Here is a 17,104-nt window from a genome sequence, read left to right on the forward strand (position 1 = left end):
GTTTCTGCAAAAAACAAAACAACAACAACAAAGCAGGGAGTCAAACATCACAAAATTACTGCTAATTAAAGAAAAACCAGACATCTCAAGTTAATGACTTGAGTTCTTTTGTATGTATGGGAGGATGCAAGAGTCTGGGCTCACTGAAATTATTCCCTGGATCTGCACCTTAACTATCTAGGGCTGGTATCCTCTTTTTCTCCATCCTGAATCCCCTCAGGGTGCATTGTTGTGGGTGGGGGGGGTGGGTAGCTGCAGTGGCTGATTTCTTGATGGCTGAAACATCCTCTGCTGACTGATATGGCAAGTGACATTCTTCATCCACACTATGGACAACGATTTATAAGTACATAAAATTAAGAAAAAGATATTCTGTACTGATTTCCTAACAAACACTTGAATCTACCTCAATAAGTAGTTTTTAGGTATTTAACTTAAACTTAATAGCAGTTTTCTGTCCTTCTGGGACAGAATAAATTGAGGACTTGGAAGCCCAAAGAGCTCTGAGATTGCAGAAGGATAGAAATTCCCAGCTGGGGAAGGACATAGCGATGACTACTCACGTGTCACTCTTTTCTTTACGACCAACCACAAGAGGCATTTCTCCTGGGACTTAGTATCCAGGTAATTGGGTTTCTTCCAAAAGTCCATTTCATTTGTATTGTGAGGATGCCAAAGTCTAGGAAGTGACTGAATCTTCCTCTACAAGAGCCAATATTACATGTGTCTGGGCTATGCTTACCCATCTTTACTATTTTATACCCTATCTTTTAATCCTGACTCTCTGTTTGCCTTTATTCTCTTGTCCTGTATCCATTGTTTAGAGGAGGGAATAAACACGGGGACAAATAAGTAAGAATATGAGCCTTATCTTGACCTGTGTGTCCAGGAGCTTCATTGTCAGAGGTAGACACACTGGATTCTGCAAATACCAGGCTCAGTGCAAGATTTGGTTTTAGGTATAGACAGCCTAGTCACAGCGACAGCCTTCTTTTATCCTATGACAAACCATCTTATACCAAATCAAAGGTGTTGGCGATGTACACTAGCAGGGTGTTTTCCTCAGATTCGTGACAATGTGTCCACACCTCCCCCCTCTTCTACCCTCCGCTTCCTCCTCTTCCTTTCTTCCTCCTCCTTAGCATTTCACCAGTATCTGTATTTGAGTAGAACTGTCTGCCGTGGCTGCAGGGAACACGCCGATATTCTCTGAGAGTGGCATTCTGATTCTTGTTTTCCCTGGCTAGAATGCATTGTTACTGGATTTATTCCTACATTACCTTGTGTCTCTGTGGAAGCATTTATTTACCACGTTCTGCAAAGTTGTTGTCTCCAAATAGATTGAAAATGACTCGTAGGCGCATCTTAGTCGTCTCTGTCATCACGGCAGGGCTTGTTCGGTGCTGTGCACAAAGTAGGACCTCAAGTATTGGAGTTGTGATTAATAATACTGTGGTGTCTAAGGAGACTTGCTGCTAAGGGGTGCGGGTAATGCCATTGAGACTATTCGGTGAATGTTAATACTTTAGCAAACCTTTTCATAAAGTTGCTTTGGTGGTGAAAAAATTCCAGACCTTTCGCCCATTACCCTACCATTTTTTTTTCTTTTATACATCTTTCTAACTCCCAAAAGAAAAAAAAAGTTAAAAAAAGAGAAAAAAGTAAAAGGTCAAAAGGGGTGGAGGTAGGGGAGGCTAGCAGCTCAGCTCTCCTTGGGATCTTTACTTATCTACCCTAAGATCATGCATCTGAGCTGTGATCATCAGGGATCGTGGATTCACTCCGCTTGTAGATTACGTATAAATGGAAGCAGGGACTAAGAGTTTTCGAATCTACCACAAGCCTGATACCGTTTTCTCACACAATCCTGACGATTATCCTATAAGGTAGACATTGGGAAGGGACAAGAAAGAAGAAGAGAAGCAAAAGAAGGCTTGCAGGATCGCAGCGGACAAGAAGGAAGTGGAATGCATCCGATTTCAAAGCCAAGCTCCGCATCCCTGGGTGGAGCCTCCGGTTCTGGGTGTTGTCTCCCTTGGCGTTCTCGTTCCTGCACAGACACGGGTAACTCTTCACCAGAGTGACACCGTGTTGTGTCAAGGTATCCGGTAGGAGCCTCACTCCTCGCGCTGCACCCTAGATTCCTCCACCCGGCCTCCCAGCTCTGAGCGCAGGGCAGCCCAGTTAGTTGGTTTCACCCCGCAGGTCGCGGGCTGCGGGAACTGACAGGAAGCTCCTTGGCGCTGCCCCCACCCCGACCCACCGGGCCGCGGGGCTGCTCTGATTGGACGTGGCTGCGCCCGGCCGGCCAATGGTGAGGCGGCGGCAGCTTCCCGGAAGTGGCGGCGCGGCCGGCGGCTGTGGCTTCCGTTGCTCTCTAGGCAGGCAGGCAGGCGACCAGTCCGGCCGGGTTGGCGGACGCAATGAGCTGCTTCGAGGGGCAGATGGCCGAGTATCCAACCATCTCCATAGACCGCTTCGACCGGGAGAACCTGAGAGCCCGCGCCTACTTCCTGTCCCACTGCCACAAAGGTGAGCGAGCGCAGCGCGCCGCCCCGTCCCGGGGAGCCGGGCTGCGCGGGTTCGGGCCCCGCGGGGAGGTCGCCCAGGGGCTGGAGGGAGGGAAGGCGGGGGTCGGCGTCCTGCAGGAGGGAGTTCAGGCTTTGGGAGGCCGGGGGAGAGACTAGCGACTCACCTTGTCCCGGCGGGCTCTTCAGCCCGTCTGACGCTTTAATTCCTCATCGGTACCGCGGGACAGAACAGCGACCCCCAGTTGTCACTGACCCAAGCCGCTTTGATCAGGCACGACTATTCGACTTTTGGGGAAGTTCTCCCAAGGCCCAATAGTCAGAGGTTGGCAAGATTTACTTAGTTCTTCCCCCATATCCTCGCGATCATGTTATAAAGACAAGTTTAGATGAAATTGTGCCATACCCGCAGACACTGATTAGCAAGCATGCACGCACTCAAGTTAAACTTAAACATCCCGTCTGTAAGCTCCGCCTCCTTATAGATGTTCTTTTCCCCTATGAAAGGTTCATTTTGGTCTAGAGGCAGGATGCGGTTTACTTTACAGACGGCCAGGTCAGGCAACCAGAATACCAAGATTTCACAGCTGGAGGCGGTTAGGACTTAAGCTTAGAGCATCACCCCCTAATGATATGGTCCCCGAGGCTAGATGCTCCAGGCAAGACTGGAGCGTCTCTAAAACATTTTAGCCAGTCTCCAGAGCTGGAGTACCACTAACTTCACAACCACTGTCCATTTTTAACATCTGGTATGCTGACTGACACGTCACTAACTTTACCTATGAAAACAGGTTTAATATTCATTGTGCTAATTAATTAGCACAGCCTTGGGCATTGACCAGAGATGAAGCTTAACTGAAGCGTTCTAGAAGCTGCCTCTTGGAGTGTGGACTCCCAGAGTAGCTTAAGTAGGATGCCCCCAACCCCTCTTTTGAGGAGTGACTCAGATACATATTCACATATATCACACGGTGTGATTTTAAAGTAAATTACAGATATCAAAACATGCCCTTCATCACACAGCTGGTGTGAAGATCAGCTGTTGTCTTGTGGGTGGAATCACTCACTTTAACCTGGTGTAAATCATTGAAATTTCTGCTTTTGGGAAATGGCTCTGCTTTCCGGTTCTAAGTCCCTAATTCTCTCTCTTTAATGACGAAAATCTGGACCTCCTCTATCGATTTGCTAAAAAAGCACATGAGCCTCTGTGAGGGTCTTTCTGCTGCTTTTTGAGGACAATCTTTTTGTTTTTGTCTTGTTTTTCATTGAGAAGCCACTGCTGGATGAGGATATTTTTACCTTTTGTGTTGAGTCCGCCAGCATTTCTGAACTCACATGTGGTGGCCACAATTAAAGATGGATTTGGGGCTTGGCCTTCATGTTTTGGAGTAGTGAGTTTGGAGAATGAGTTCATCTAGAGGAATTTGTTTGTTTGTTTTTGTATTTTTGTATTTATATTATTTATTGATTTTATTTTTTTAATTGAAGTGTAGTTGTGAAGGCAGCATCATTAGTTTGTACATTAAGCAAGACTCTCTCTTGTCCAGCATTGTATAATAACTTTTCCTGTGCTCTAATCCCACATGGGTCTGTTTTCCCAATGAGGATGTAAACTGATCAAGGGCAAGAACTCAACTTCTGCTTTCTGAGGTTTGCCACATTACCTACTGGGGGTTTTTAACCTTTTTGGGAAACAAGACTTCTTTGGATGTGCCATGGACTGAATTGTGTCCCCCCCAATTCATATATTGAATCCCTAACCCCCAGTGTGACTGTACTTGGAGAAAGGGCTTTTAGGGGGTGATTAAGGTTAAATGAGGTCATAGGGGTGGGGTCCTAATTTGATAGGATTGGCGGCCTTCAAAGAAAAGGAAGAGGGATCTCTCTCCCTCCATATACACAGTGAGGAAAGGCCATGTGAGCACACAGCAAGAAGGTGGCAATTTATAAGGCAGGAGGAGAGGCCTCACCAGAAACCAACCTTGGCACCTTGATCTTGGACTTTAGCTTCCAGAACTGTTAGCAATACATTCTGTTTAAGCCACCCAGCCTGAGCTGACTAATATAGAACATCTGACAAGGTCTATGGACTCTTGTTAAAAGAAATGCACATGAACGTGTTAACATCACAGTTTGATAAAAGTTGAGGTGGGCCATGGACCCGCTTGATGCCTCTTTATGGCCCATCTGGAACCCAGCGCTGTGCTCAGGGCAGACTTGACTAAGCACCAGTGTGGCCTGGAGGACACGAGGGGACCCGTGGCCCGAGATAGTGGCCCAGCGTGGGGGAGGACCCCTTCCAGAGACCACTTAAGATGATTTATTCTGGTCAAGGAAAAGGAAAAAGGCCCTGGAAGGGAGATGCTAGGTGCAGTCCTAGCATCACAAAGTAAACTCCCCAGATTCCCTTGACTGGGGTGGTGGGCTGGGTCGTCTTGATGGGACAGGGTGCTGTGCACTGAGGTAGTTTGGAAGCCTGGAGCAGAGTCCTGAGTCAGCCTTGTGTTTGCCGTGACTCAGACTCTCTGGAAACCCCGATAAGGGAGAGTCCTGCCCTGGGATGCACTCATTGGCCCGAAAAGCATGGACGAGGAGTGACCTGAGGAGATGCACACTGTGAGGGGGCAGGTGGACTGTCCTGTGGCGGCACGTGTTTGGTCAACGTCACCCACTTGAGGTGCGGTGACGGCCTTGTTTTCAAGAGTTAAGGATTGTCACATATAAATTTGAGGGCACGTGTGTTGGTGGTAATTAGGATAATTAGATTTTTTTCTTGTGGGTTATTGTTAGGCTGTGTAACATTGTCTCCCCATCAACCCAGCTGGACTGCCTTTGCCGTTTGTCTTCATCAAGGGTGGTAACAGGCAGTGTTTACATAAATTAATCAAAATGCAAATGAAAGTCATTTTTGGTAAATGATTTGAGGAGGAAAATACTTTCAAAATAACCTACTTGGTTATAGTTTTTTTTTTAAAGTAAAATTAACTTTCCAGCAGCGTTTATGTATTAATCTTAAAAGAGCTGGAAAAAAGTTATATAGAGAAAATAATTTTGTATAATTAGCTTTAAACTTTTAAACTTATTATCAGTTTTTAGAAAACTTATAATGAAGATTTTTAATTCATGGTGAGACAGCAGTTTTCATGGCTGAATAATATTTCATTGTGCATATATACCACATCTTCTTTATGTATTCATTCATTGATGGACACTTAGGTTGTTTCCATGTCTTGGCTATTGTAAATAGTGCTTCAGTGAACCTAGGGGTGCAAATATCTTTTTGAGTTAGTGTTTTTGTTTTCTTTAGTTAAATACCCAGACGTGGAATTGCTGGATCATATGATAGTTCTGTTTTTAATTTTTTGAGGAACCTCCATACTGTTTTCCATAGTGGCTGCACCAATTTACATTCCCACCAACAGTGCACAAGGGTTCCCATTTCTCCACATCCTTTTCAACATTTGTTATTTTTCTTTTTGATAATAGACAGTCTAATGGGTGTGAGGTGGTATCTCATTGTGGTTTTGATTTGCATTTTCCTGATGATTAATGATGTGGAACATCTTTTCATGTGCCCGTTGGCCATCTGTATGTCTTGGGAAAAATGTCTATTCAGATCTGCCCATTTAAAAAATCAGATTGTTTTTTTGCTGTTGAGTTGTATGAGTTCTTTATATATTTTGGATATTAGTCCCTTATCAGATACATGATTTGAAAATGTTTTCTCCTATTCAGTAGGTTTTTTCATTTCGTTGATGCTTTCCTTTGCTGTGCAAAAACGTCTTAATTTGATGTCGTTTGCTTAGTTTTGCTTTTGGTGTCAGATTCAAAAGATCACCACCAAGACCTATATCAAGGAGCTTACTGCCTATGTTTTCTTCTAGAAATTTTGTGGTTTCAGATCTTAGATTCAAGTCTTTAATCTATTTTGAGTTAATTTTTGTGTATGGTATAAGATAATGGTTAGGTTTCATTCTTTTGCATGTGGCTGTCCAGTTTTCCTACCACCATTTATTGAAGAGACTGTCCTTACCCCATCATATATTCTTGGTTTCTTTATCATAAATTCTCAGTAATTGACACTATATGTGTGGCTTTATTTCTGGGCTTGCTATTCTGTTCTGTTGATCTATGTGTTTTTATGCCAGCACCATACTGTTTTAATTACTATACATTTGAAACAATACGTTTTGTAACCAGGGAGTGTGTCTCCAGTTTTGTTTTTTTTCAAGATTGCTTTGGCTATTTGGGGTTCTTTTGTAGTTCTATACAAATTTTATGATTATTTGTTCTGTTTCTATGAAAAATGCCATTGGAATTTTGATATGGGTTGCACTGAACCTGTTGATTGCTTTGGGTAGTATGGACAACTTAACAATATTGATCCTTTCAATCTATGAGCATGGAATAGCTTTACATTTATTTGTGTCATCAGTTTCTTTTATTAATGCTTGTAGTTTTCAATATACCGGTCTTTACTTCCTTGGTTAAATTTATTCCTACGTATTTCATTCTTTTTGATGTAGCTGTGAATGGGATTGTTTTCTTAATTTCTCTTTCTGATGGTTATTTGTCTGTAGAAATGCAACAGACTTCTGTATGTTGATATCCTGCAACTTTACTGAATTCCTTTATTCTAACAGTTTTTTGTTTTTAATATATCTTTATTGGAGTATAATTGCTTCACAATATTGTGTTAGTTTCTGTTGCACAACAAAGCAAATCAGCCATATGCATACACATGTCCCCATATCCCCTCCCTTTTGAGCCTCCCTCCCATCTTCCCTATCCCACCCCTCTAGGTCATCGCAAAGCACCAAGCTCATCTCCCTGTGCTATGCTGCTGCTTCCCAATAGCTAACTGTTTTACATTCGGTAGTGTATATATATATATATATATTTTGAACTTTTGAATTTTATTTTTTTACACAGCAGGTTCTTATTAGTTATCCATTTTATACATACTAGTGTATATATGTCAATCCCAGTCTCCCAATTTGGTAGTATATATATGTTGATGCTACTCTCACTTTGCCCCAGCTTCACCCTCCCCCCCCATGTCCTCAAGTTCATTCTCTATGTCTCCATCTTTATTGCTGCCTTGCCACTAGGTTCATCAGTACTGTTTTTTTTAGATTCCATATATATGTGTTAGCATGTGGTATTTGTTTTTCTCTTTCTCACTTACTTCACTCTGTATGACAGACTTAGGTCCATCCACCTCACCACAAATAACTCAGTGTTGTCCCTTTTTATGGCTGAGTAATATTCCATCGTACATATGTGCCACATCTTCTTTATCCATTCATCTGTCGATGGGCATTTAGGTTGGTTCCATGTCCTGGCTATTGTAAATAGTGCTGCAGTGTGGTACATGACTGTTTTTGAATTATGGTTTTCTCAGGGTATATACCCAATAGTGGGATTGCTGGGTCGTATGGTAGTTCTATTTTTACTTTTTTAAGGAACCTCCATACTGTTTTCCATAGTGGTTGTATCAATTTACATACCCACTAACAGTGCAGGAGGGTTCCCTTTTCACCACACCCCTTCCAGCATTTATTGTTTCTAGATTTTTTGATAATGGCCATTCTGACCCGCATGAGGGGATACCTCACTGTAGTTTTGATTTGCATTTCTCTGATAATTACTGATGTTGAGCATCTTTTCATGTGCCTCTTGGCCATCTGTATGTCTTCTTTGCTGAAATGTCTATTTAGGTCTTCTGCCCATTTTTTAACTGGATTATTTGTTTTTTTGATATTGAGCTCCGTGAGCTGTATGTATATTTTGGAGATTAATCCTTTGTCTGTTGTTTTCATTTGCAAATATTTTCTCCTATTCTGAGGGTTGTCTTTATGTCTTGTGTATGGTTTTCTTTGCTGTGCAAAAGCTTTTAAGTTTAATTAAGTCCTATTTGTTTATTTTTGTTTTTATTTCCATTACTCTAAGAGGTGGGTCAAAAAAGATCTTGCTGTGGTTTATGTCAAAGAGTGTTTTTTCTATGGCTTCCTCTAAGAGTTTTATAGTGTCTGGTCTTACATTTAGGTCTTTAATCCATTTGGAATTTATTTTTGTCTGTGGTGTTAGGTAGTGTTCTAATTTCATTCTTTTACATGTAGCTGTCCAGTTTTCCCAGCACCACTTATTGAAGAGGCTGTCTTTTCTCCATTGTATGTTCTTGCCTCCTTTGTCGTAAATTAGGTGACCATATGTGTGTGGGTTTATCTCTGGGCATTCTATCCTGTACCATTGATCTATATTTCTGTTTTTGTGCCAGTACCAAACTGTCTTGATTACTGTAGCTTTGTAGTATAGTTTGAAGTCGGGAAGCCTGATTCCTCCAACTCCATTTTTCTTTCTCAAGATTGCTTTGGCTATTTGGGGTCTTTTGTGTTTCCATACGAACTGTAAATTTTTTTTATAATTCTGTGAAGAATGCCATTGATAGTTTGATGGGGATTGCATTGAATCTGTAGATTGCTTTGGGTAGTATAGTCATTTTCACAGTATTGATTCTTCCAATCCAAGAACATGGTATCTTTCTCCATCTGTTGCTTTTTTTTTTTTTTTTTTCGGTACACGGGCCTCTCACTGCTGTGGCCCAGGCTCCGGACGCGCAGGCTCAGCGGCCATGGCTCACGTGCCCAGCTGCTCCGTGGCATGTGGGATCTTTCCAGACCGGGGCACGAACCCGTGTCCCCTGCATCGGCAGGCGGACTCTCAACCACTGCACCACCAGGGAAGCCCTCTCCATCTGTTTTATGTCATCTTTGATTTCTTTCATCAGTGTTTTATAGTTTTCTGAGTACAAGTCTTTCGCCTCCTTAGGCAGGTTTATTCCTAAGTATTTTATTTTTTTGTTGTTGCAATGGTAAATGGGAGTGTTTCCTTAATTTCTCTTTCTGATTTTTCATAGTTGATGTATAGGAATACAAGAGATTTCTGTGCATTAATTTTGTATCCTGCAACCTTACCAAATTCATTGATTAGTTCTAGTAGTTTTCTGGTGGCATCTTGAGGATTTTCTATGTATAGTATCATGTCATTGGCAAACAGTGACAGTTTTACTTCTTTTCCAATTTGCATTCCTTTTATTTCTTTTTCTTCTCTGATTGCTGTGGCTAGGACTTCCAAAAGTATGTTGAATAAGAGTGGACATCCTTGTCTTGTTCCTGATCTTAGTGGAAATGCTTTCAGTTTTTCACCATCGAGTATGATGTTTGCTGTGGGTTTGTCATATGTGACCTTTATTATGTTGAGATAGGTTCCCTCTGTGCCCATTTTCTGGAGAGTTTTTTTTTTTTTTTTTTTTTTGTGGTACATGGGCCTCTCACTGCTGTGGCCTCTCCCGTTGCAGAGCACAGGCTCTGGACGCGCAGCCTCAGTGGCCATGGCTCACGGGCCCAGCCGCTCCGTGGCATGTGGGATCTTCCTGGACCGGGGCACAAACCCGTATCCCCTGCATCAGCAGGCGGACTCTCAACCACTGCGCCACCAGGGAAGCCCTTCTGGAGAGTTTTTATCATAAATTGGTGTTGAATTTTGTCAAAAGCTTTTTCTGCATCTATTGAAATGATCATATGGTTTTTATTCCTTAATTTGTTAATGTGGTGTATCACATTGATTGATTTGTGTACATCGAAGAATCCTTGCATCCCTGGGATAAATCCCACTTGATCATGGTGTATGATCCTCTTAATGTGCTGTTGGATTCTGTTTGCTAGTATTTTGTTCAGGATGTTTGCATCTGTGTTCATCAGGGATATTGGTCTGTACTTTTCATTTGTTTCTATGTATTTTTTATCTTCTTCTGGTTTTGGTGTCAAGGTGATGGTGGCTTCGTAGAATGAATGTGGGAGTGTCCCTCCCTCTGCAATTTTTTGGAAGAGTTTAAGAAGGATCGGTGTTAGCTCTTCTCTAAATATTTGATAGAATTCGCCTGTGAAGCCATCTGGTCCTGGACTTTTGTTTGTTAGAAGATTTTTAATTACAGTTTCAATTTCATTACTTGTGATAGGTCTGTATATATTTTCTAATTCTTCCGTTTTCAGCCTTGGAAAATTGTACCTTTTCAAGAATTTGTCCATTTCTTTGTGGTTGTCCATTTTATTGGCATATAGTTGTTTGTAGTAGTCTCTTATAATCCTTTGTATTTCTGCAGTGTCAGTGTGATTTCTCCTTTTTCATTTCTAATTTTATTGATTTGCGTCCTCTGCCTTTTTTTCCTTGATGAGTCTGGCTAAGGGTTTATCAATATTTTTTATCTTCTCAAAGAACCAGCTTTTAGTTTTATTGATCTTTGCTATTGTTTTCTTCGTTTCTATTTCATTATTTCTGCTCTGATCTTTATGATTTCTTTCCTTCTGCTGACTTTGGGTTTTCCTTGTTCTTCTTCCTCTAGTTGTTTTAAGTGTAGGGTTAGATTATTTATTTGAGATTTTTCTTGTTTCTTGAGGTGAGATTGAATTGCTATAAACTTCCCTCTTAGAACTGCTTTTGCTGAGTCCCATAGGTTTTGAGTCGTTGTGTTTTCGTTGTCATTTGTTTCTATGTATTTTTTAATTTCTTCTTTGATTTCTTCTGTGATGTCTTGGTTATTTAGTAGTGCACTGTTTAGCCTCCATGTATTTGTGTTTTTTCCAGTTTTTTTTTCCTGTAATTGATTTCCAATCTCATAGTGTTGTGGTCAGAAAAGATGCTTGAACTATTTCAATTTTCTTAAATTTTCCGAGGCTTGATTTGTCACCCAAGATGTGATCCATCCTGGAGAATGTTCCATGTGCACTTGAGAAGAAAGTGTATTCTGCCACTTTTGGGTGGAATGTTCTATAAATATCAATTAGATCTATCTGATATATTGTGTCATTTAAAGCTTCTGTTTTCTTACTTATTTTCTGTTTGGATGATCTGTCCATTGGTGTAAGTGGGGTGTTAAAGTCCCCTACTGTTAATGTTTTACTGTCTATTTCTCCGTTCATGGTTGTTAGCATTTGCCTTATGTATTGAGGTGCTCCTGTGTTGTGTGCATATACATTTATAATTGTTATGTCTTCTTCTTGGATTGATCCTTTGATCATTATGTAGTGTCCCTCCTTATCTCTTGTAACAGTCTTTATTTTAAAGTCTATTTTATCTGATACAAGTATTGCTACTCTAGCTTTCTTTTGATTTCCATTTGCATGCAATATCTTTTTCCATCCCTTCACTTTCGGTCAGTATGTGTCCCTAGGTCTGAAGTGGGTCTCTTGTAGACAGCATATATATGGGTCTTGTTTTTGTATCCATTCAGCCAGTCTGTGTCTTTTGGTTGGGGCATTTAATCCATTTACATTCAATGTTATTATCAATATGTATGTTCCTATTACCATTTTCTTAATTGTTTTGGATTTGTTTTTGTGGGTCTTTTTCTTCTTTTGTGTTTCCTGCTTAGAGAAGTTTCTTTAGCATTTATTGTAAAGCTGGTTTGGTGGTGCTGAATTTTCTTAGCTTTTGCTTTTCTGAAAACCTTTTCACTTCTCCATCAAATCTGAATGAGATCCTTGCTGGATAGAGTAATCTTGGTTGTAGGTTTTTCTCTTTCATCACTTTAAGTATCCTGCCACTGCCTTCTGGCTGCGGAGTTTCTGCTGAAAAATCAGCTGATAACCTCATGGGGATTCCTTTGTATGTTATTTTTTGTTTTTCCATTGCTGCTTTTAATATTTTTTCTTTGAATTTAATTTTTGTTAGTTTGATTAATATGTGTCTTGGTGTGTTTCTCCTAGGGTTTATCCTGTATGGGACTCCCTGTGCTTTCTGGACTTGGGTGACTATTTCCTTTCCCTGTTAGGGAAGTTTTCAACTATAATCTGTTCAAATATTTTCTCAGACCCTTTCTTTTTCTCTTCTTCTTATAATTCGAATGTTGGTACATTTAGTGTTGTCCCAGAGGTCTCTTAGATTGGCTTCAATTCTTTTCACTCTTTTTTCTTTATTCTGTTCCTCAGTAGTTATTTCCACCATTTTGTCTTCCAGCTCACTTATTCATTCTTCTGCCTCCGTTATTCTGTTATTGATTCCTTCTAGTATATTTTTCATTTCAGTTATTGTGTTGTTCATCTCTGTTTGTTTGTTCTTTAGTTCTTCTAGATCTTTGTTAAACATTTCTTGTGTTTTCTCGATCCATGCCTCCATTCTATTTCCGAGATTCTGGATAATCTTTACTGTCATTACTCTGAATTCTTGTTCAGGTAGGTTGCCTATTTCCTCTTCATTTTTTTGGTCTTGTAGGTTTTTACCTTGCTCCTTCATCTGTGACATATTTGTGTGCTGTCTCTCTTTTTTTTTTTTATGAGTGGGGTTGTGTTCTTGTCTTACTCGTTGTTTGGCCTGCGGCTTCTAACACTGGAGTCTGTAGGCTGTTGGGTAGAGCTAGGTCTTGGTGCTGAGATGAGGAAACCCATGAGCCCTCACTCCGATGAATATTCCCTGGGGTCTGAGGTTCTCTGTTAGTCCATTGGTTCAGACTTGAAGCTCCCACTGCAGGAGCTTTGGTCCGACCTCGGGCTTGTGATCCAAGATCCCGCAAGCTGCATGGGGCGGCAAAAAAAAAAAAAAAAAAAGAAAAGAGAACAATAACAAAGTAAAAAATAAAATTAGACTAGGAAACTAACAGATATATTAGAAAGAATATAAAAATAGAAATATAGATGAATCAACAACTGGAAGGTACATCAGTACCACAATAGTAAAAAAGAGAAGGAGGGAAAAGAAAAAACGGTGGGGGGAAAGGCCTTGGCTGTGGAGGGCGGGGCCTAAGCAAGGGCGAGGTTTGGGTGGTGGGCGGGGCCTATGCTCAGGACCCACAGGGCTGGAAAAGGCCCTGGGGGCCGTGGGGGGCGGGGCTTAGGCTCAAGGAACAGAAGGGGCCCAGGCGTGCCCTCCACCCCTGGTCTCAGAGGGCAGGGGACCTCACCTGGGAGCCCAGCAGGCTTCCTTGGCTCTAGTGGGCAGGGCAATTGCCCTCCGCTCCTCTCCCGCTCCTCCTAGATGACCCCTCCCACCTGCCTCTCCTGATCTCCCCAGCCTCCCTCCTATGCCTCCAGGATCCACGTGGCCTGGATCGGGCTTTGGGGGGGTGGGTACTGGTTTGGGAGGTCAGCAGGCTCCCTGGCCCCAGTGGACCAGACGACTGCCCTCTGCTCCTCTCCTGCTCTTCCCAGAGGGCCCCTCCCTCCTGCCTCTCCTGGTCTCCCCAGCCTCAGGGGCACCAGTCCTGTCTGGCATCCACTTGTCCTCCCCTCTCAGTCCCCCTACATCCTACCGGTTCACTTTGGGGTTCCTCCCGTCTCCTTGGGCATCAGAGTCCCCCACCCGTGGCCTTCAGGTGCCCTAGTTGTGGGGAGATGCTAACTCTGTGTCTTCCCACACTGCCATCTTTTTTTTTTTTTTTTTTTTTTTTTTTTTTTAATCACAAATTTAATCAGTTATATGTATACATATGTTCCCATATCCCCTCCCTTTTGCGTCTCCCTCCTACCCTCCCTATCCCACCCCTCCAGGCGGTCACAAAGCACCGAGCTGATCTCCCTGTGCTATGCGGCTTCTTCCCACTAGCTATCTACCTTACGTTTGGTAGTGTATATATGTCCATGCCGCTCTTTCACTTTGTCACAGCTTACCCTTCCCCCTCCCCATATCCTCAAGTCCATTCTCTAGTAGGTCTGTGTCTTTATTCCTGTCTTACCCCTATGTTCTTCATGACCTTTTTTTTTCTTAAATTCCATATATATGTGTCAGCATACAGTATTTGTCTTTCTCTTTCTGACTTACTTCACTCTGTATGACAGACTCTAGGTCCATCCACCTCATTACAAATAGTTCAATTTCATTTCTTTTTATGGCTGAGTAATATTCCATTGTATGTATGTGCCACATCTTCTTTACCCATTCATCCGATGATGGACACTTAGGTTGTTTCCATCTCCGGGCTATTGTAAATAGGGCTGCTATGAACATTTTGGTACATGTCTCTTTTTGAATTATGGTTTTCTCAGGGTATATGCCCAGTAGTGGGATTGCAGGGTCATATGGTAGTTCTATTTGTAGTTTTTTAAGGAACCTCCATACCGTTCTCCATAGTGGCTGTACCAATTCACATTCCCACCAGCAGTGCAAGAGTGTTCCCTTTTTTCCACACCCTCTCCAGCATTTATTGTTTCTAGATTTTTTGATGATGGCCATTCTGACTGGTGTGAGATGATATCTCATTGTAGTTTTGATTTGCATTTCTCTAATTAGTAAAGATGTTGAGCATCCTTTCATGTGTTTGTTGGCAGTCTGTATATCTTCTGTGGAGAAATGTCTATTTAGGTCTTCTGCCCATTTTTGGATTGGGTTGTTTGTTTTTTTGTTATTGAGCTGCATGAGCTGCTTATAAATTTTGGAGATTAATCCTTTGTCAGTTGCTTCATTTGCAAATATTTTCTCCCATTCTGAGGGTTGTCTTTTGGTCTTGTTTATGGTTTCCTTTGCTGTGCAAAAGCTTTGAAGTTTCATTAGGTCCCATGTGTTTATTTTTGTCTTTATTTCCATTTCTCTAGGAGGTGGGTCAAAAAGGATCTTGCTGTGATTTATGTCATAGAGTGTTCTGCCTATGTTGTCCTCTAAGAGTTTGATAGTGTCTGGCCTTACATTTAGGTCTTTAATCCATTTTGAGCTTATTTTTGTGTATGGTGTTAGGGAGTGATCGAATCTCATACTTTTACATGTCCCTCTCCAGTTTTCCCAACACCACTTATTGAAGAGACTGTCCTTTCTCCACTGTACATTCCTGCCTCCTTTATCAAAGATAAGGTGACCATATGTCCGTGGGTTTATCTCTGGGCTTTCTATCCTGTTCCATTGATCTATCTTTCTGTTTCTGTGCCAGTACCATACTGTCTTGATTACTGCAGCTTTGTAGTATAGTCTGAAGTCAGGGAGCCTGATTCCTCCAGCTCCATTTTTCGTTCTCAAGATTGCTTTGGCTATTCGGGGTCTTTTGTGTTTCCATACAAATTGTGAAATTTTTTGTTCTAGTTCTGTGAAAAATGCCAGTGGTATTTTGATAGGGATTGCATTGAATCTGTAGATTGCTTTGGGTAGTAGAGTCATTTTCACAATGTTGATTCTTCCAATCCAAGAACATGGTACATCTCTCCATCTATTTGTATCATCTTTAATTTCTTTCATCAGTGTCTTATAATTTTCTGCATACAGGTCTTTTGTCTCCTTAGGTAGGTTTATTCCTAGATATTTTATTCTTTTTGTTGCAATGGTAAATGGGAGTGTTTCCTTGATTTCACTTTCAGATTTTTCATCATTAGTATATAGGAATGCCAGAGATTTCTGTGCATTAATTTTGTATCCTGCAACTTTACCAAATTCATTGATTAGCTCTAGTAGTTTTCTGGTAGCATCTTTAGGATTCTCTATGTATAGTATCATGTCATCTGCAAACAGTGACAGCTTTACTTCTTCTTTTCCAATTTGGATTCCTTTTATTTGCTTTTCTTCTCTGATTGCTGTGGCTAAAACTTCCAAAACTATGTTGAATAAGAGTGGTGAGAGTGGGCAACCTTGTCTTGTTCCTGATCTTAGTGGAAATGGTTTCAGTTTTTCACCATTGAGGACGATGCTGGCTGTGGGTTTGTCATATATGGCCTTTATTATGTTGAGGAAAGTTCCCTCTATGCCTACTTTCTGCAGGGTTTTTATCATGAATGGGTGTTGAATTTTGTCGAAAGCTTTCTCTGCATCTATTGAGATGATCATATGGTTTTTCTCCTTCAATTTGTTAATATGGTGTATCACGTTGATTGATTTGCGTATATTGAAGAATCCTTGCATTCCTGGGATAAACCCCACTTGATCATGGTGTATGATCCTTTTAATGTGCTGTTGGATTCTGTTTGCTAGTATTTTGTTGAGGATTTTTGCATCTATGTTCATCAGTGATATTGGCCTGTAGTTTTCTTTCTTTGTGACATCCTTGTCTGGTTTTGGTATCAAGGTGATGGTGGCCTCGTAGAATGAGTTTGGGAGTGTTCCTCCCTCTGCTATATTTTGGAAGAGTTTGAGAAGGATAGGCGTTAGCTCTTCTCTAAATGCTTGATAGAATTCGCCTGTGAAGCCATCTGGTCCTGGGCTTTTGTTTGTTGGAAGATTTTTTATCACAGTTTCAATTTCAGTGCTTGTGATTGGTCTGTTCATATGTTCTATTTCTTCCTGATTCAGTCTTGGCAGGTTGTGCATTTCTAAGAATTTGTCCATTTCTTCCAGGTTGTCCATTTTATTGGCATAGAGTTGCTTATAGTAATCTCTCATGATCTTTTGTATTTCTGCAGTGTCAGTTGTTACTTCTCCTTTTTCATTTCTAATTCTATTGATTTGAGTCTTCTCCCTTTTTTTCTTGATGAGTCTGGCTAATGGTTTATCAATTTTGTTTATCTTCTCAAAGAACCAGCTTTTAGTTTTATTGATCTTTGCTATTGTTTCCTTCATTTCTTTTTCATTTATTTCTGATCTGATTTTTATGATTTCTTTCCTTCTGC

General features: G+C 41.2%; 1 protein-coding gene across 1 annotated transcript in view; it reads left to right on the forward strand.

Annotated features, from left to right (window-relative positions):
• Nucleotides 1–2,423: 2,423 nt before the first annotated feature.
• Nucleotides 2,424–17,104, forward strand: part of DCLRE1C (DNA cross-link repair 1C) — a gene marked incomplete at both ends in the record, with an annotated part of 56,771 nt that continues 42,090 nt past the window's right edge. The window contains one exon of the mRNA XM_079699771.1: nt 2,424–2,532. Coding sequence (XP_079555897.1) covers nt 2,424–2,532 — 109 coding nt within the window. The remainder of the gene's footprint in view (nt 2,533–17,104) is intronic.

This window comes from Hyperoodon ampullatus (assembly GCF_949752795.1).
Source record: "Hyperoodon ampullatus genome assembly, chromosome: 3".
Lineage (NCBI taxonomy): Eukaryota > Metazoa > Chordata > Mammalia > Artiodactyla > Ziphiidae > Hyperoodon > Hyperoodon ampullatus.